The sequence below is a fragment of the Macrosteles quadrilineatus genome, unplaced genomic scaffold (genome assembly GCF_028750875.1).
Source record: "Macrosteles quadrilineatus isolate MER2022 unplaced genomic scaffold, UCM_ALF_1.0 Scaffold_2__2_contigs__length_208266976, whole genome shotgun sequence".
Taxonomy (NCBI): Eukaryota; Metazoa; Arthropoda; class Insecta; order Hemiptera; family Cicadellidae; genus Macrosteles; species Macrosteles quadrilineatus.
Genome location: NW_026542595.1, coordinates 155,948,925 through 155,970,621, shown reverse-complemented (window position 1 = coordinate 155,970,621; position 21,697 = coordinate 155,948,925). Strand labels below are relative to the sequence as shown.

Below are 21,697 nucleotides of genomic sequence, written 5' to 3'. Positions count from 1 at the left end.
AAGTTTACTTTGACTGCACTTTGTTGAAACAATTAATATTCCACAACTGCAGACAAAATAATGTTGATTGTAATGAAATCCATTTCCTATGGAGCACACAGTTAGTTGACAGTAAACATTTACTAAATTGATTAGTATAATACACTAGGTAAACAGTGACTAAATATAGCACTTGATCCATTTTATGGAAATATGGATGACTGAATTCTAAGTTTTTTTGTGGAACTGCAATTTTAATGGATTAAGGTACATAACCCAGATCCTGGTTTAGGGGTAGGTATAGCTAATACCTTTACAATTGTTTACCATACGAAGGTATATATTCAGGGCAATCAGAACACAGAGTCAGCATAAAAATTGATTGATAAAAAAAACTCATTGTTAGTAGACAGAAGTTGGTAAAGACGTTGGTTTTGACTTCCATGGGGGTAAACCATGAAATACCAGAGTATCACATTAATCTAAGACTAAAGTGTAGCTATATTTAAAGAGATTTAGAAAAGGAAGTAGGTAGGCTATAGTACTAATATTTCACATTATTTTAATTTGGAACTACTAATTCTCAGTACAATTAATCTATTGTATGTGGGAAAAGGTTTAAGAAGATAGTGTAAACAAAATTATATATATTTATTTACATTACTTTGTATAAATCACAGATATTGTACCATATTGACTTTTGGATGCCCCTTTGGAATTATTATCCTATGGCCATATGGATATAAGACAGAAAGTAAGGAGTTAAGATTTGTTTGGTAGTTGTGTAATTTTTACGCTACTCTAAGGAACCATAATTTAAGAATAATTTTACCTAAAAGCCATTCAACATGTGAATGTTTCCATGCTGAAAATGCTACTGTTTCTTACCAACAATGTAAATTTCCATACCTATCTCAAAACATACAATCTTACTCCTTGGAAAAAATCAGTAGCTTTTTACTTGAAAACACACACAAAATAGCCCTATAACTATACACAATAGTGTACAAATAATAAACACTTTGTCATCTATTGTTTTCTTTATACTCTTCTTTTCTTTGGGCAGTCTTTAAGTAAGCATCATAATCGTTTCCTTGTAATTCTTGAGCCAAATCAATAATCATTTTTTGTTCAGCAGCTAACAGGTCAGCATCTAATTTTGCATCAGTATTAATAACAGGTAAATTAGTGTTTACGGTTTCATTAAAGAGTTCATCACCCACCCATAAATCTTCAGACATCAGGAAATATCTTTGCGCTTTTATTTTGTACGGCCAGTTGAACTTGAGCAAATGTTCGTCTAGCATCGTGTTGATTACATGCTTTTCTTTAGGTATTGTTTCCACGACAGAATCCACTATACTTGAGACATTTGTTGATCCGTCGGTAGAGACATTGGCATACCTCATCACCCAAGTAACGACTGTAAATGTTACTGCGTTTGTTGGAAAGGCTCGAAAGATTGTTGGCATTAACCCTCGAGAGAGGCAAGATAATCCTTCGTTTGCGATAGACTTTTTTAAACAATCTACCAGCCCAGAGTACCTCCCAATGTCTGCCTGGAACCTTGTTTTCACAACGTCCAGAGGATATGTCATGACCCAGGACACGGTTCCGCTTATTCCTCCTGCCAAAAGCATTGTTGGAGTTCCAATGGGAACTGGCGAAGCTCTCGTCAAAAATTCATATGTTGAGAAGTAAAATCCGTAACCCAAAAACTCCCTGGCAGCCGTCACAGACAGACCTTTGAACACTCCATTGATTCTTTCACTTCTCAAAATGCTCATGAAGCAATCCACTGTTCCGTGGTAGGACGAACTGGTCTGCATCCTACAAATACACATGATATATTACAATAGATTCAGAACCGTTATCATTACATTGACATAATGATACAATATATAGCTTATATATATGAAAATGGGTTTCAAGAGGAATGAGATGTCTTGCACAGATTTATTACAATTCATATATAGCCTATATCTTTATAGTGAATGTGATAGATGATTTTACAATAAATACAAACCATTCATTTTAAAAATTTATTTTTTCAATTTGAAAAATATTATTATATGGCATGGCATTTTATGTTGTCTTGAAACCCTATAGATAGATCAAGTAACTACCAAAATAATGAATAAAGGTGAATTAGGTACCGAACACGCTCATTGGTAGCTTCCGGAACTGCTAAACCAGACCATCCTCCTTGTTATCTCTGTGTTCACCCCAAATGGCCCATGTGAGATGTGACTATAGTCTGTTCACAATATTTAGGTCGTTTGAGGGGAAGTTACCCCACCACTTTTTTGAAACGTTTTTATTAGCTCACTTTCTTGTCCGGTACAAATTTTGCAATCAATTTTATGATAACTTTCCGATGAGCTAGAGACTTGAAACTTGAAACATAGCTCACAAAATGGAAGACAATGCAATATTATATCATTTAATTTTCATATTTCCCTTGGGCTACGCCCCACGGGCTTGTTTTTATTAATTCGCTTTCTTGCAAAATTTGATACTTCCCGATGAGCTAGAGACTTGAAACTTGAAACATAGCTCAAAAATGGATGACAATGCAATATTACACAATTTAATTTTCATACTACCCTTGGGCTACGCCCCATGGGCTTGTTTTTATTACCTCGCTTTCCTACAAATTTTGATATCAACTTTAAACAAAGTTCCCGATGAGTTAGAGACTTGAAATTTGAAACAAAGCTCACAAGTGGATGACAATGCAATATTGGTAATTTAATTTTCATATTTCCCTTGGGCTATGCCCCACTGGCTTCCAAATTTTCCATGTTTACATTTTGTAAAAATGTAAACACATCAGTTAATTTAAGTCAGCTGTAAATGAGTGAAAATTTAAAAACGTACGTTTTCATGTCCCTGGCCTTTTACTTCGTAGATACTGTATTTGTAGTTTATTATTATGTGTTTTAATATTTTTTGGGACGGGGGCAACATGTTACACACATTTATTTGGTTTTAAATAGGTTCTAGGTATTTTTTTTGTATTTTTAAAGTCTCGAAATTCACGACCATGACGTGTCCCTACATTTTCCAACTTTCACGCTGTTTTTAGACTAATTATTCATGCCGAAATATATAAAAAATATATAAATCTGATTGCAGATATAAAGGTTTTTGTTAATAATGTCATTTGTTATTTATTTAGTATTATATAAAGTAAACAATAAATTAAATAGATTGATATATTTATAGTTAGTAGGTAGGCCATACATTCAATCTAATACATAATTATATGAAGAGAAACTCAAATAACCCTTAGATGCATGAAATAGATTTAACATCCACACACATTAAAAACTAAAAAGTAGAAAATAATGTATAAATAAAAAACTTTTTTAAAACAAAACGTTTTTAACACACTAAAAAGTAGAAAATAATTTATAAAATGTGGAGAGAATAAATACGTGTAAGATTTAAAACGAAAAACGTGGGGTGCATGCAATTGATAATAATACATTAGTTCAGGTAAAGGCAATTGTAAATTATCCATTGCATGGACCCGACGTTTTTCGTTTTAAATTTTACAAGTATTTATTCTCTCCACATATTTATAAATTATTTTCTACTTTTTAGTGCGTTAAAAACGTTTTGTTTTAAAAAAGTTTTTTATTTATACATTTTATGCTTGATGTCCATTAAGACATCAATTACAACTTACATAATGTTATTTTGTAACATTCATTTTGTAGCTCATTGACAATTTGACTAATCTCAGCTATTGAGCTACGTTTAATGGTAGGATTTAAACCGTGGAAGGAATAGATTTCTTCCCCTAAAACCGCCTAAATTTTGTGAACGGAGTATAATACTGTCTAATGTTTAGTTCACTCTGAATTCAGCTCATCACACCCAGTAGTCTACGGTGACGGGCAGGTGATGTTACAAACTAAATGTATCCAAACTACACCTCTAATGTTTTGCTAAGAAGGCCTACAACTAGGGTAAGTTGCAACTGTTGAAAGAACAAAAGATATCATCCCAAAAGAATCTGATCCTGAATCGTAGTGAAAAATTTGTCTATCATTAATCATAAAGTATTTCTCTTTTCTGAAGAATTTCTGTAATAAATTTCTTAAAACAACATAGCTCAGAGACTTATAAATAAAAAAAGACTCCTTCTCATTTGATTAAAGAGAAAGCATTACTTGAACTTTTAAAATCACAATTTGCATCCTAATACAGATGAATTTAACCAGTAAATCTCCAAAAGATATAAGTTATCAGCATAGTGGGACCAAAAATTTAGAAGCCCACATAGCCCAACCTCAACCATGACCCATGACTACACTGTTGCTTTCCCCACCTGGTTTTTACAAGTTCCACAGGGCTGGATACGACACTCTGTGCTAGTCCAGCTATGCCCCCCGCCAGAAACTGTGATCGCAGAGACTCTGGGTCCAAGAGGCCCCGCTGGAGGTTTCCATATACTCCAAACACAATAGCGTTGACCAGAGCCACTCCACCCATAGGTGACCAAACTCCTCGGTAAAACCCCGCCAACTGGGGACATTCAAAAAGGTTTAGAATATGGACTAGAGCTGTTGCCTTATTTTATTTGTATTAAAATAGAACATAGTGAGCTATTTGATAACAGTAAATTTTCTACTTTCTCCCTTAGATTTTGTTGCTGAGATTAAGTTTATGTGACAAATATGCAATAAGTTGTCCTTTCAGTTTGACTTGGTTTAAAAGTTGCTGAATTTGGCAGAAATCAGTGCATTCTGTTGGTGGCTAAAATTGACTATGTTAAATTTTATGCCAAAAAAAAAACTATCTATTGTGGGAAAGGAATAGATAGCACTATGTACTATGACAAGAATGTTCTAATATTCTTGTAATTTTAGAACTAATTAAAGAATTCTTGTAAAAATTACAGTTCTAATGCAGGAAATTTTGAGTTATTTTCAGGACCGCTTTTATAACTGGGATTGGCACAAGAGGTTTTAGGTTTGTTGGGGGTACAAGGAAGAGAATAATTCCCTCACAAAGTAGGGGGGGGGGGTCGCAATTATCTCTAGTGCCCTTATGGCATCACATGCAAACATGGCCTCATTATTTCATCTATAAGAAAGAACTGTCTAATATCCAAATTCATGAAGGGGATTAATAATTTCATATAGAAAATAATATTATAGTCTTGTATCCTTATGAAACTGAAAACAATATCTTATTAACCTGAGTTTAAAAGTGCATTTCAGTTAGAATATCCACACGCTTTTCAGCTTTGGAAGGAGCTAAAGCAAAATAAAGAAAAATTAATGCTTACCGATTCTGTCTGCAATATTTTCGTGAAACAGTCCCAAGTTCCGCGATATACTGGGTTTCTGAAGTCTTGTGTTTGAAGTTTCACCTATTAACACATAGTTTACAGTTGAAATCAAAAAATTGTAATGCATTGAAAATATATTGAATTTTTTATGGTAAATCTACTTGAAACATTCAACTAGACTGATGTAATTTACCATGAGGGTCTGAAAAATATTTGCTATAAAAAGGCATGTGCTATACAAAAATTCATTATTTAAGCTTCTTACCATTGTATTTCTTTATGTTTTACTTAAACAGTCATGCATCTCTTAAACATAAACCTGAGAAAAAATGCTTTTTAATTTTAATTAAAAACTTTTATATTGTTACTATATAGTGTTGAGAAACGGTAAAAAATTTAATCAGCTCATTTTTACAGTAAAAATTGTCTCAATGCATATACATTTTTCAATCAAAGAGATTAATCAAGTCAAACCACATACTTTCAGAGTGTCAAATGGATGTCCAACTGCAACACCCGCACAACCTATAAATAAAACAAAAATAATGTTAAAGTACTGATTGATGATAAAGTTATAATTTCAAGTGAAACTCCCAATTAATAAATATGTCAATCATCACAAAAATATAATTTAAATCTTTGGTTTACTCTCCCAAATAATGTTTGCCAATATGTGTCCAATAATTATATCATATATAAACATACTACCATTTAGTAATTGCTATCTGAGTGTGTTTTAATGTAATTGATTTCTGGTTATTTCTTAATTGCCTAGAAAGTGTGATGCACATGAGTGAAAATTTAAAAACGTACGTTTTCAGGAGTGTTGAGAAACGGTAAAAAATTTAAACAATTTAAAAAATTTAGCTGGGGGGTTGGCAGCACTGACTGCCCTGTGAGATACACATGATTTCTAGCTCCTGCATTTAATGTTATTTTAAACTGTTTAATCCAACCCAGTGCTATTATACTATAAAAATCAACTTTAGTAGTGCTTCGTTGACGGTAACACTCTGCAGCTACAATCTTCATTGTAAGTTTACTGACTGTGGGTGGAATAAACTGTCGTCAATAACCATTTGGATCCGGCTTTACTGACTCACCAACCACCAGCGTAGTGAAGGAGGGAGAAGGCTACGTCATTTTAACAACCAACCGGAAGCAGGTTTACCATTCTTCCCTGGGAGACACAACATTCCCCGCAGTCCTGCCTACACGTGGTTGCTGCTGTGTCGGTATTCCACCTTTGCAGGCTCTGGCGCTACGCTACCTGAGCTCCGAATTTTCTCTGCCCCTACATTCAACGGGCGACTACCTGCTTAACAGAAGAGGCTACTGTACTGCGTCGACTAGTCTACAGGCGACTGCTAATCCTGATCGGCTACCCCTGCTACTGCTACGCGTTGGAGTTGGACATTATTTTCTTGTATAATTCAAATACAAATGTATATTATGTATATATATATAAATATATGTGACTAACTTTCATTGTAAATACTCAATTTTATTTTTAAGATCATTTATCGTCAAGTCTGGCTAAATGGATCTACTGGAGAAATGTTTGTTAGAAAATTTAAATTTGAATCCTGATTCAGAAAACATACTACTTTCTTTGGTAAGCGAATTGAGAATTCTATCAGCAAATTTTCCAGGTATAGATCTTTACCAAATAGGAGACAACATAGCTTGTCTGGTGAAGACTTTAAATTATTTGAATAAAAAAAATTGTGACTTGGTTGGGAAAAACAATGAACTCTTTTCTGAAGTCTCTGATCTTACATCACATATAAGTTTGTTAACAGCCCAAAAGAAAAATGAACTTGATGAATCTTTTAAATTACAGGACTCAATTGTTGAAGAAAATGACACTTTGACTCGTGAACTTAACTTAAGTATGATTAAACTTTCAAGTCTCCAAAAAAAGTTTAAACTTATTAGTAAAGAGAACGAAGTTTTAAAGAATTCAAGTTGTAGCTTAGTGTCAAACCCTGACCACCAAAATGAAATAAAACTTCTTAAAGACAGTCTTGATGAAAAAAACATTGCTGTAAAGTCGTTGACTGATAGGCTTGAACGTGCTGTGGAAGCTCACTGCTTAGTTTCGTCCGAACTAAAATCTTTGAAGTCAAAAACGGATTGTGCCATTGTCACCGACAAATGGCTAGATGACTCTGTCTTACAGTCGTACTTTTCTTCATTTCAAGAAAGTGACAAAGCTGTGTCTACTAAAGCTTTATTTGTCGGACCAAATAGCCGTGAGCTTTTAAAGCTTGGATCTCCTAATGACGTAGAAAAACTAAGATCAGATCTATGTATAGATCATTACAGATATGCATTTTTCTGTTTGAATAATACTCAGGTAACAGACATTGAAAATCACCTTGCTGAGCGTTGTAAAAATGGCAGTGTCGGCTCACATTGGAGTCTTGTGTTCTTTGATCTAATCAATAAAGCAGTGTTCCATCTTGACTCATTATATTATATTTGTTGTCAAGAGAGCCGAAGCCCCCTGACTGCTTACCCGGTACCTATCCTTCAGGACATACCCGGGCCCCATGATGTAGGCCGAAGCTTACGCATCAACCTTTATCACATCATGGGCGGATGACTTAAGGTCATCAGGCTCGCCGGCTGCCGAAGCAGACCCTTCGGAAAGAGGGTTGCCCCTCAATCCTAACCAGGGATTCCGGCTGCTTGTTTAAGCGTCACTCCACCTGGGTTCCACTAGGTCGGAACCTAGAGGTCCAGAGTAGAGCGCCCCGACGCATTTAGTGCAAGCAACACTCGGGACCTATCTAATCCCTGACAGGCAGAACCCGCCATCAATAGCCAGGAGGAAGGGGACCATCAGCACGCTGACGGGGGGAACCCCAACCTCCCATTTACACCGCTGCCCGATCGAGGCCTTACCCATTGCTGGGAAACCAGAGATAACCAGAGCGATAGATCCCCAGATACCCCTGGCGGGCTCGGACCCAGCACCCGATCTACTTCGTTTGCCCGTCAGACCCAACATCACTGCCAGGCCATCAGGGTTTCCCAAAAGGAGGCAGGTATAGAAGTGGGACCCACCCGGATGAACCTATCCACCAGAGGTGGCGACACCCTTGACTCAATTGAGGTTCCGGGAAGAACCCCCCACACTCAAGATAACCATACCGTCCGTGCTCAGAGACAGGGATTGGTTTGCATAAGTACCTACAAACCGTTGCCCTCACACTGCGGAAAGTTACGTTGCCCTTGAGTGTCCCCGTGAGCTGCGGGTACTTGCCCGTTTTCACCTCCAGGAAAGGTTACTTCCAAAGTCGAGGATTTGCCCACTGAATGCTGGTCGCACACAACAAGCAGGCCGAAGCCCAAAGAACCACAGACACAGGTAGGTTAGAGATTATGATGTACTTCCATCTCTCCTAGAGCTAAACACCCCTCCATCCTGGATAAAGGAATGTCACTGGGACCCGATGCCCAGTCGACCATGTCTGTGGCCAACTTGAAAATGCCGATACCAACACGGAGCATTTACCTCCCCTCTGGGGGCTAGGTATTTCACCTCCCAGGACGAGGCTACTTCCAAAGTCGAGGATATGCCTCACAAAATGTCAGTCGTACACGACAGGTAGGACTCAGTCACAACCACAAGCTACAGGCAGGTGAAAGATCTATGAACTTAATCAACACTAGCAGAGCTGAACACCCCCACCACCCTGAATGGAGGGAATGTCACTGGGTACTCTCACTTTGGGTAAACCCAAAGAGGCTGGCTTGTCCAGTCGTCCATAGCTTGTGGTCTACCTGAAGTGCCGGTTCCAACACCGGGCAATTACCTCCCCTCTGGGAGAGCTAGGGTCCGCGTGGTCGCCCAGGCCACGAACCCACGCAAGCGTGAGCCCCCTGCGGTTTCCATCTTGACTCAGTAAAAAACTTAAATAACAACTCAGCACTAAAACTGACAAAGAATCTTGGTTTTACAGAGAAGGAATTTACTGAGGTCTCTTGCTGCCAACAAAATAATGGATTTGAATGTGGTTTAAATGTTCTAGTAAACGCTAAAGCTATCCTTAGCTACTTTTGTTCGGAAAATCAACCTGTGGTCACTTTTAAACACTGGTTTGATATGTTCTCAAGTGGTAAGATAAACCTATCTCTTTTAAATGCTGGCAATGACTTAGCAGATAGTTCTATAAATGCAGTAAAGACTACCAGTTCTGTTGTATGTGATAATGATAAGGTAAACAAAAAACTGTCTTTACGATTAAAACGAAGAAGTAAAGGGGAATGGGGGGTAGTAAATAAAAAGAAAAGTAATCGTAAGTTTTTATTAGAACAAAAAGATAAGTGTGTAACAACAGCAAACCGATTTGATGTACTTACAGTTCCTGACCTTGGTTCCGCTCCAAATGTACATCCTTCCCCAAGTCCAGAACCTGGGAAAGTACCCTCGACAAACCCATCTCCTTGCAGATCCAAAGGCTCTCCTCCGAACAACTCTGACATTCCTTTAAGACCGAAAACCAATATTCCATCTGTTGCCCCTCCTATTTGCAAACCCAGAAAAACGTCTATTGTTCTTTGCTCTGACAGCCATGGTCGTCATATCTCACGACTAATAAGAGACAAAATGAAGGGTAATAGTGAAGTGATTGAGTGGATAAAACCTAATGGAAAAATGGAACATGTTCTTGAGACTGTAAGGTCATATTCAAGTAGTGTTCATGACTATATAGTAGTGATAGGAGGAACAAATAACGTTGTTAACGGACGCTGTAGCTCTGATTTTTACCCTGATCTAAACAAAACACTTGACAGCGCCTCTGGAAAGAGGATAATCCTGGTCGGCCTCCCAACCAGACACGATAATCCCTCCCTAAATGCCACTGTGGACCTTATAAATTCAAATCTTCTTGCCTTATCTTCCAAGTATGATAATGTTGTTTTTCTCCCAGTAAACTCTATTCCTAGGTCCGCTTTCACTCATCATGGCTTACACCTCAACTTCAAAGGTAAAACCATCCTGTCCAATCTTCTACTAAACAAACTGAGTCAGTCTGAGGCTCCCACTCCTAGCCAGCTGTCCCCTGTTGGCTCTTCCCACACTCTCCGTTCTCGTACAATTTCTTCAAAACATTTTTTAGGCGAGGCTCGGAAACCGGAAGGAGTACCCTGGTCGCATTACCTCAAAAAGATCATAAGAGCAGTACCAAAAATCACCTCAAAGTAGTCCACCAAAATATTAGAGGGTTGCTTAACAAGATGGACGAACTTGAAATTTTCATAGATGACGAGCAGCCCGATATCTTATGCTTGTCTGAACACTTCTTGAAGAGCTATGAAATAAAAAATCTTATAATAAAGGGGTTTGACTATGTTAATGCGTACTGTAGGTCTAATACGAATGGTGGTGGAGTTTCGATTTGGTGTCGCCCCAAAATAAAGTTCGACCCACTCGATGCCACAGAGTTCTGTATCGAAGGTGAAAGTGAATTAACAGCAATGTCAATTAATTTAGATGAAAATGAGAGGTTACTAATGGTGGCAGGTTACAGGCCACCCTCAGGCCAAATAGACACATTCTTGGATTGTATAAATGACCTCTTAGATAAGTATTCAGCCTCTCACTCTAGAACTTATGTGCTAGGGGATTTTAACATCGACATATCTACTGACAGTTTTGATAGTAGGAAATTAACTGCGACTATGTCGTCGTTTGGTCTCCTAAATGTGGTCCACTCCTATACACGGGAAGCTTTGGGCTCATGTACATTGATCGACCACATATTCTCAAACGATAATAACAACCTCAGGAGCGATGTCATAAAATCTTGTCTGTCCGACCACTATGCTCAATCAATTTTGATCAACACTAACTTGCCTACTGATCGTTCAGGAGCGAAATTTACGTACGCTAGGAGTTTTAATTCCACCAATATAGAGACTTTTAAACATTGCCTTCAGCTAGAGAACTGGGGAGATCTGTACGAAGCTGAGAATATTGATAGTAAGTCCAATGCTTTCAATAGTACATTAAGTTATCATTTTGACATTGCATTTCCAAAAAGAATTAAAAAGCTCGATTCAAAAAACAAAAGACGAATTTCATTTTCAGCTGAACTTTTAAAGCTAAAAGAACAATGTCTTGTATACTACGAGAAGACGAAGCACCTCAACTCTGATAACGTTCTAAGACAATACTATCTGAGATTAAAAAATGAATATAGAAAACTAATTAGAGAATTAAAGACGAAAATGGTAATTGCCGAGATTGAAGAATCAGACAGTAAAACTAAAGGTATTTGGAAAGTAATAAATGAAAACAGACCAAGAAAAAAGAAGGCAATGGATAGTATTTGTATTAAGGATGACAGTGGTGGTGTAACCATTACTAATCCCAATGAAGTGTGCAACAGATTTAACAGTTTTTTTGCTGAAGTTGGTAGCTATAACAACAAAGGTGCGAGAAATCCTCCTAACTCCTGCAATTTAAACAATAGAAATATAATATTGTCATTTTTCTTGAAACCAGTGACTGAAGAAGAAATCAAAAGCATTATCAGTGAGCTAAAGAATAAAAGATCCTCAGGAGTTGATGAAATATCTCCGAAACTACTGAAAACCATTTCAGGTCTGATCTCATCACCACTCTGTCACATGATTAACTGCTCCTTCGTTGAGGGAAAATTCCCTTCCAATCTAAAACTGTCAATGGTAAGACCCGTTTTCAAGAAAGGGGACAAAACCAGCTGCAATAACTACAGGCCTATTAGTTTAATATCAACCTTTAGTAAAGTATTTGAGAAAGCAATGGTTAATAGATTATGGAGTTTCCTAGAGTCCCAAAACATCCTGTATGAAAACCAGCACGGATTTGTAAAAAACAGATCGACAACCAGTGCCATGCTTGGTCTCATAAACAGAGTGGTGAGGGATATGGATTCACGTCAGAAAGTAGCAGGGATGTTCTTTGATTTTAGCAAAGCTTTTGACCTCGTGAACCATGATATACTGTTGAGAAAAATGAATGATCTGGGCATTAGAGGAGTAGCTCATGCTTGGTTTTCTTCGTACCTGAAAGACAGGCGACAGTTTGTTATGATACCAGCTGTAAATAAAAGTGGCTACTTGCAGAACCATTCCTCTTCAGAAGTCCCAGTCAGGAGAGGTGTGCCCCAGGGTTCCGTTTTGGGTCCGATTCTCTTCCTTATCTTCATAAATGATGTTCCATCCAGCTTGAATCTTGCAAACATATGCCTTTTTGCCGATGACACTTCTATCACCATTTCAAATCCCAGTATTCAGGCCTTAGAACAGACCCTATTTCTTGAATCAAACTGCCTGCTTCAGTGGTGTGAGGATAATGAACTAATTTTAAATGCCAACAAAACCACACTCCTTCAATTTAGCATTGCTCAGCATCGCACATCCACTGACATACATGTTCTTCTTGATGATACCACTATTTCCCCCTCCCCAGATGTAAAGTTCCTTGGTTTAATTCTAGACGAGAACCTCAAATTTCACAAGCATATCGATCACGTTTCAAACAAGATATCTGTTGGGATTTTCATGCTCCGCACTCTTAAACATACTGTTTCGTGTGAGGTCCTCTTGACAGCCTACTATGGACTAGTTTATCCTTATCTGACATATGCTGTACCTGTCTGGGGGTGTGAAAGCCAAAGGACTCAGTTCATATTCAGGCTTCAAAAAAAGGCTCTCCGAACTGTTTTTTCCCTTCACCGTCGTCAATCCTGCAGAGATGTCTTCAGATCACATAAAGTTCTAACTTTCCCTTCCATTTACATTTTAGAAACATTATCATTTATCAAGAAAAACCAATCATCATATAGCTCTCCAAGTATCCATAGTTATCGTCTCCGCAACAATTTCAATCTTTCAGTACCACGACACTCAACCACTTTCTTTCAGAAAAATTTCCACTTCAATGCAGTAAAACTTTTTAATGACCTCCCTCTCCCTTTGAAAGCCGAACAGGACATCGGAAAATTCAGGAAATTAGTTAAGTCCATGTTGATAAATAAGGTCTGCTACAGCGTCCGGGAATTTCCTGGTAGTCTTTAAGCTTATCAAACATTAAAGAAAATAATTTGTATATAATGTACTTAGTAATTAATTAATTTCATAAAAATGTAATCTCTTGACTTGGCCAATGCAATGTATTGTTAATCTGGTTGAATAAAGGACTTTGACTTTGACTTTGACTTTGAGGAAAAGCACTTTTCAAAATGTTTTCCCCTGTTTTCAAAACTTTTATTATTATTTTTATTTCATTAACATTTGAAGTTTCATAAAATGTCCATGGTAACGCAATATCTTTGGTATTTTTTTTTTAAAAGAGCAACTTTAGTGGAAAAACACAAAATCCTGTCACGACCATAACATACTTTTAAATTAATATTAAAAATAGTTAATATTATTTTTATAACTATGTTTTGCTATAAACTAATTTACCTTTATGACCATTATACAATAAAAAGGTCACTGAGCTTTTGGTATATTTGGTCTCTCTAGAAGAAAATAAAAAAACTCAAAAACTTGAAAAAAGCCAATAAAATCTTTTTAAGTTTGTATAACTCCGAAAAAACTTACCTGAGACCCGAAAAATCGTTATGTTTGTATAGAGGTGTGCTTCTTTTGTGTATAAAACATTGAAATATGACGATATTTTAATTTTTGAAATTTTTATGATAGAAATCATAAACGTGATGGTCAGGGACAAGCGGTACGGTCGTGAATTTTCTGAAATAATCTAAATCTTTCTAAGCAATACTTCAATTATACTGTTAGTTATAATAAAAATATGTGTTTCAATTGAACTAAACTGTTCAATTTACAATTATATTAAAGTTATTGTCACGACCAAACACACTATAATCCATAAGGCTGGATTGGTCGTGAAAAAACCTGCAATGGTCGTGAAACTTTGGTCGTGAAATTACGTGTTATTTGGCTATGTTCTGGCGGTAGCCCTGCACCTCATGTTCGAGGATACAAAGTGGACTTCTAGATTAATCTAGCAATTGAAATATCTTATAAACAAAAATTAACACCATGTCTACTTCATCGAATTTCTACATACGGTCATGGACACACCAAAATTACAAAAAAACACAATCTTTCCTTTATTAATCTTGTAATTCCTCCTTTCAACTCGAAACGACCGGCACTACAATCCTGACGTACACCCCGAACTAGTCTCTCAAACCAACTGACTCCATCGACGCCAGGCTTGCCACTGTCGTGCTCCAAAGTTGAAATTTTTTCCCAAATGGTCGTGACGCCAAATCGAGGGACAGACTTATTTTGTCATGGTAGTCAGTTTGCAATGACAATAAAATTATAATATGCTCCTTTTTTGTAAGTTTAATAACCATTGATGACATAAAAATATGGCTTTATATATTTCGGCATGAATAATTAGTCTAAAAACAGCGTGAAAGTTGGAAAATGTACCCTAGGGACACGTCATGGTCGTGAATTCCGAGACTTTAAAAATACGAAAAAAATACCTAGAACCTATTTAAAACCAAATAAATGTGTGTAGCATGTTGCCCCCGTCCCAAAAAATATTAAAACACATAATAATAAACTACAAATCCAGTATCCACGAAGTAAAAGGCCAGGGACATGAAAACGTACGTTTTTAAATTTTCACTCACATACATACTATATGTTGGCAGAATTATTCAAATTTTTGTATTAAAACCAACGAGTAAAGAACGCACAGTGAAATTTATCTATTGCATATTTCACAAGTGAATGGACAACTAGACAAAAAACGCCCATCATAACAGGCTATAATTTTGATTTTTTACCATAGGATGAGAAGTATTTAATTATATTTACACTATCCAATAGTATTAAAGTCAATAGTATTATGTAAGCACCCACTAAATAACAGAGTGATCTCAGTAACATTCCAATGTCAACATGAATGACAGAGTTTGTATTTGAAACCATAAGCTCAAGTGATATCTCTCTGATTGCCAAAATATGTTTGCACTGAATCAGACTCACTAACAGCTTCTTATCAATCAAACACTAACAAAATAATAAACACTTTCTACGTCTTTTCAATTATTCTATCAATTAAGTAAACAGTCTATAAAGGAATAAGCTAACCTACTGTAGTAATAATTTAATTTTGATCATCTAAACTAAGGATAAATGAAAACTCGACTTTAGGAGTGAAGAAATTGTATTGAAATGTCTAATTGTTAAGGTTGTCATATTCTGTGATCACTGAAATGAAATAATATAGCACACCCTTAAAACTGTGAATGAAAAAAAGTGCAAAAATACTATTTTGAATAAATACCCCTCTTTACTCAAAATAGTATTTGTGTTTTTTTTTTTATTGAACTTATATATGGCTTAACATTTTGAGCTTGTAGTTGTCTTAATCCTAAATTTAATGTACAGTAGACTTCCCTTAAACCCCACTCCTCGGGACCGAGGCCAGTCCGGATAACGGGTTTTCTGGTTAAACCGACGTCCCCAAAAACTGGTTAAAACGGACCGTTTAAATGCACTGTATACAGTAATAAGGTGCGTCCGGTGCATAGCGATGATCACCGTGTGATGGTCGCTGGGCGTCGATCGCTTTAAGGCCTGTTTTCCAAGAACGTGTCTATTCTGTTCAACAGTTGGTAGCTTATTGTGTTAAATTCTAACTAGGCCGGTTTTGTGCACCACGAAAGTCAGGGCCAGTTTAACCCATACGCGAACTACGCGGTCGAACTATGGCGCCAGAAAAAGGTGGCGCCCACGGGACACAATTTTTTTTCAGAAGACAAAATTCGAAACAAGTTTACTGACCAGTGAACAACTTAGTTTTGTTTTTTGCTCAGAGTTCAGAGTTCAAGTATCCAAAGCACCACACCAAAAGCTTTTATTCTGTTTTGTACCAACATCACTTGAAAAATGTGTATACTTATACAGCACTTCAACTCAAGGACTCAAGGCATTGATTTGCACTATTTGCAGTTTCGATTTGTAGTGAGCTGACGCTGGGCAGCGTAGAGCGCGGCACCTGTGGGTTTCATTTCATGACTCTACAGTCTACTCGAGATAAGCGCGCTCCCGCGCAGCGCCACTTGTCACAACAAGAAACTCCCCCCTTCCTTCTTCCCCCGATCACTCTCCCCTGTTTTTCATTGTAATAGGCTTTATAAAAACTTATATTGTATCCAAGTTATCCTGTAAAAATTGATTTCACATTTAGAAATAAATTGTTAACTTTGGGTTTTGCAAAAGTGTATGATGAGTATAAAAGTGTAAAAATGTAAAATTTCTGTGAATAATAAACAGTAGTTGAAAAAAGTATTTTATTGCAAGTATTCTTCTAACCTAAACTTATAAAAAAGTTATTTCCCAAATATTTTGGGAAAAAATTTCACAAATAGGGTTCAGTTATGTTCATGGGGGGGGAATTCTAGATGGTGCTGATTCTGGTATTCGATTAACTCTGAAAAATTCCTAGAACCGGCCCTGATGACAGTTAGCTTTTACACTAAGGTGCAAAATGGCTTTTTTTACTAAGGCTTTTTAGACTAAGGTCAAGTATGACATTTTTTTATCTAAATTTTAAAGGCTTAAACATAAACAATTCTAATAAAAAACCGTTTAAGTTAGTTTTTCCTTAAAAATAATATTAAAATTAAAGCTTCGTATGCACTAGCGATCATTCAACACAAAATGTTTGCTTAACAGTAAATATAAACTTGAGAGCACGGGAGAACACAAGCACAACACTGCAATAGACGCAATAGACGCTGGCCATCCCGTCTGCTCCCAGAGCAGTGCCCCGCGTCAGACGCTTCTTGGACAACAGGCCCTTAAATTTAGACTAAAATTTAGGAGAGCTTTGTATTCAGACACGTGATCACTGGTCTCAAATCTTTCCCACAAGAACCATCGTTTCAATACTGCCCACTTCCTACCAATAGTTTGATAGTTTAACTGTGCTGATAAAAATTGTCCGGTGAAAGAGATGTCATTTCCGCCAAGTGTAGTCCGGTTAAACCGATGTCCGAAAAGGTGTCCGGATAAGAGGGAGTCTACTGTATTCGGAGAACTGGGGCTCTCATAAATTCAGATTTTACTTTTATTTTAAAAAAATTTTAAAATAATCTACACCTTTAAATCATTTTACATCATTTTATTTATACAGGGAGACAATTAAGTCTTAGGACGACTTTATAACTTAAAACGAAAAGAGATATCACAACCAAATTTTACATATCATTACTGGTAATAGTAGTGCTTTTGCTTTTCTGTGTACATGGTGATCGGATGTCACCTATGGGGGATGGTTCATAGGGAGTAAGTTGAAAATCTTACAGGTAAGCATAAATTGATATTTACATAAAATCTAAGACCTTATTGAACAAAAAACAATGCCGAAACCCGATCCTCAAATGGACAATCCAGTCAAAAATGAAAGCCATCCAAAGATTTCTTCAATCTGCCATTTTCGATCTTCTAATAGCAATAGAAACTCATGATTATTTATTTTTTTATTTTAAATAACATTGGAATAACTTTTATAAAATTGTTCTTAAAATAGAACAAAAGGCAACTGTAAAAAAAAGTAACTCAAGAAATAAAAGGTGGTAAAATTAACATTACGTAATACTTGTACCGGAGAGATGACATTTTAAAATTGGCTGCAATTAATCTATAAGAAATAAAAATCTATAAATCTACCCACAAATAATCCTTTGCCTTTCATTACTATTGACTTATTTTTTTGTGTTCTTACTTATACATTTTGTGGTTTTAGATACACATCAATGATAAACATAGTGATAAATACATAACCTGCTATGAACATCCTACTTTATTAGACAATTCACAGTCAAAACTTAGACTGTAGTAGATCTATCTTACTGTATAATACTCATAAATCAACAGTTTCTCCCTCACCAGTTGTATAATTCAAAAAGTTCCAGGGAGAAGAATTTTGGGTGTTATTTTTAGGAACAACACTAGCAGTACAGGAAAGCAGTATTTTCAAAAATAGCTGGGAGGCAATACAGTAACTCTTGTAATTTCTCTCCGCCCCCTCATAATATAAAACTGCTTAATCGATTTCAAATCAAACAAAGCTAAACGGTTTGTCTTTTTTGTTACCTCCTAAGCATCCTGCTATAAAGTCCAGCGCCATCTGGTTTTGTGGTTGAAATCAGCCCAAGTTGAACCTTAGTGCTGACCTTAGCTGCTGCACACTGAATCAGAAAATATTTTCTTTAAAGTACAGGGTTGTATTAAAATATTGGAGGTTTTTAAGATGGAATTAATGAAATATCTGAATTAGTCTTTGGAATTTCTATTTACGGATTATGTATATGTAAGACAAAATGTTTGTACCACCTCTCCTATCAAAACTCTTGAAGCTAGAAGCTAAGAGAACAGATTGAAGCTGGAGTAGGGTGTACTGTACTGATCAGGACACTCATTAGAGAGTTTGGTCTGAACTTAAGGGGAGTCGCTACTGAAAAACTACCAATTTTGTAAAAAACTTGATTTTTTTTATTATTTTTTTATCTTGTTCTATGGATTGTAAGGTTTCAGAAAAACATAACATTTGGTATAATATATATTTTTTTCACTGTGAAAAAAATATTTGAAGTGAAGCGCGCACACCTCTTTTGGGGCATCAACTAGGCCTAGTATAAACCAACGTATAAACTTCAACCGCTGTTTTCCGCGACTTTAAAATTTTGTTTTTTTTTTATATATAAGTTCTTATAACTTTTTAACTATTGCAGCTATATGAATGAAATTTTTACCACACATTGTTTATACTATAAATCAACTTTCTGTGCATGGATATTGTAATTGGGTAAATAAAAGTACATGAAAAAAAATTTATAAAAATTTATAACCTATAAATTTTTCAAAAACTTATTTTTGAAGCCATAACTTATAAACTAATTGAGAAAATAACATGAGTATGCACAGAAAGTATGTGCTTTCCTTGCTCTTTAAAATAAGATATCGAACAATAAAATTGGTTCAGTAGTTAAATAGTTATAAGAGATTTAAAAACCCCCATTTTTTCCCGCCAAAAAACTTAAAAAACTCCAAAAAGTATGTAAAAAATTTTTTTTTTTCTTTAACGGCAGTAAATCTTTTTCTAAGACTAAATGAACTTAAAAAAGTATATATGATAATTTTTAAAAGGATTTTATTAAAAATCACTAGTTTCAGTAGCGACTCCCCTTAAATTGATATGATTGACTTATGCCATACGAAACAAGGTGGCACATATTGATAATTTGTGGTACAGTACATGGGAAAAACTTGAACATGCACTGTCAGAAGATGCAAGTTGCATTCTCCTTGTAACTAAAACATAGCTGTATCCAACCACAGACTAGGGAACAAATCTAACCAACAGTTATTAGTTTCTTTTAGTTACCCCTACATTATTGTTTTCATGTTTTTCTTCAAAGAACTGACCTTTTACTTTAAGCCACCTTTGTTTAAATGGTTCGTTAATGATTACCAGTACCACTAATTTTATTCATATAGGTACTGTGATTTTAGTGGACTAATCAAATCAATTGCCCAATATTTTATCACCAAAATAAAATGCTTTAGAGTATCATCATTATTAAAATTCAGAGTAGCCTACTTATAAATAATCTTTCATGAAGCAATTTTATATAAACAAAAATATTCTGAAATATCATCACTACAATGTAGGTACTTATGGTGATATCACAGAATATGGAACTCTGTGATAACACTGAATGCAACATATAGTCTAACATATATTGGATCAAACAATGAATGTAAAGAGGATATGTAAATAGGTTAACACACAATTTTTTACATTGTAAAAATAAAAAAAAAACAAGAACAGTAAAAAAGTACATTGAGCAAAAAGCACAGCACAACACATATCATTTATCATATATTTATTTTCTGAACTTTGTTTTGTTAATTCTAAGTGTAGGTAATATATAGCTGTAATCGTCACACACATGTATTGTCATCTTTTTTTGGCCATCTGTAAAAAAATTGCAATGTGAAATGTAAAATAGGGTTTGTCGTTACAAATAAATAAATAAAAAATAAATTTAAATAAACACATTTTATGAAACTGTATTGAAGGTAATTGTAATTACATGTAATCCCTTATTGATACCCAATACAGTACCCTTATTACATTGAAATTAGAAAAACATAATTATTTTAAATTTTATTAGGCCTATCATGTATAAAATTACTTCTATCACAACACTTACTGTGTCAAGTCGTGAACCGTTGTCACTTCCAGCCCGACGTAGATTCAGCTCGCTTGCTGTAACTGTGAAGTACGGACAACTGTCGTTCCGTCACAAGAAACTTGACCATTACCTTCCCTTACCCGGTTGATGCTGAGGACACGGTCGATGGGTGAGTGACGACTGGACCCGGACTATCAGCTGGGGCAGTTATAGTCAGCTGTGACGCTATCACATCACACAGTAAGGCTCTGTCAAGTAGCCCGGGTGGGGTGCATGCACATCAATTGATTAGTGTCACGATTTTTGCTGTTTTTACGGCTCAGTGACCTTAGATTATTTCCCACTCTGTATACGAAAATAGTTTATTTATGAGCTTCATCGATTTCCACTCTATGTAAATATATGATTTTGCCCGTCCTAATTATGACTTTTCCTATCCAAACAATACCGTACTTCCCCTGTCTCAAAAAAATTATGTTCCTGTTTAGCTCAATAGGAGCACTTATCTGTATTCTTATTGTGTGAAATATTGTTTAAACAGTGGTGTTTTTAAATAAATTGTAAAACTATGCTATGAAAACTTTAAAGAGAATCACTCAACAACAGAATAATACTTCATGAACCCAAGAGTTTTGTGTGATTATATGCATCATTATGAAAAGTATCATTTACTAATCAGGATAGTTTCATTTCCAGGCTCTGTGGTTGTTACTGCTCCTGTTCATAAAACACTATCTAGCCCCAAAATGGGTCTTTTTAGGGCTAGTAAAGCGAAATATACTGTGTCATAGTCAATGGTCATAGATACTGATGGTTATTTTTTTTCTGAGTGAGTTAGAATGTGTTTGCAGAATGTTTAGGTTTTATGACAAAACCTCTATTTCATTGTAATATGATCTGATAATTTAATTGCCAATAAGATTTCTGATTTTAGTTTTGACAACATTATTTGTTTTGAAGAAATACTTGTCAGTCTTTTCTGTTCCTTGAACTAGGTGTAGGTTTATGGTTTATAATTTATTACAGTGACAAAAGTTGTTCTGAAAAGCTGGAAACACTCAATAATAAAGATATTTGTATTTATTTATTGGGTAAAAATTAAGTTTACCTTTTGTTATTGGAAACTTCCATAGCAGAACTGTCTCTTTACAACAATAAT

General features: G+C 35.7%; 1 protein-coding gene across 1 annotated transcript; it reads right to left on the bottom strand.

Moving 5' to 3' along the window:
• Window positions 1-570: 570 nt before the first annotated feature.
• On the bottom strand, window positions 571-20,706 carry LOC128987504 (mitochondrial basic amino acids transporter). Its single transcript, XM_054408383.1, has 6 exons — window positions 20,557-20,706; window positions 18,434-18,528; window positions 5,766-5,809; window positions 5,282-5,365; window positions 4,319-4,515; window positions 571-1,809 (listed from the first exon to the last, which is right to left on the bottom strand). The coding sequence occupies exons 2-6, from the start codon at window positions 18,465-18,467 to the stop codon at window positions 1,005-1,007; spliced, it is 1,164 nt and encodes a 387-aa protein (XP_054264358.1). The 5' UTR covers window positions 18,468-18,528; window positions 20,557-20,706; the 3' UTR covers window positions 571-1,004.
• Window positions 20,707-21,697: the final 991 nt, after the last annotated feature.

Bases quoted from the DNA above. Each gene is read 5' to 3' on its own strand.
- LOC128987504 (XM_054408383.1), bottom strand. From the start codon at position 18,467: ATGGCGCTGGACTTTATAGCAGGATGCTTAGGAG. The intron at 4,516-5,281 runs GTAAGCATTAAT...GAATGTCCCCAG, and splicing joins AAATATTGCAGACAGAATCG to TTGGCGGGGTTTTACCGAGG. The intron at 1,810-4,318 runs GTGGGGAAAGCA...GTGTATTTGTAG, and splicing joins GTGGAACTTGTAAAAACCAG to GATGCAGACCAGTTCGTCCT.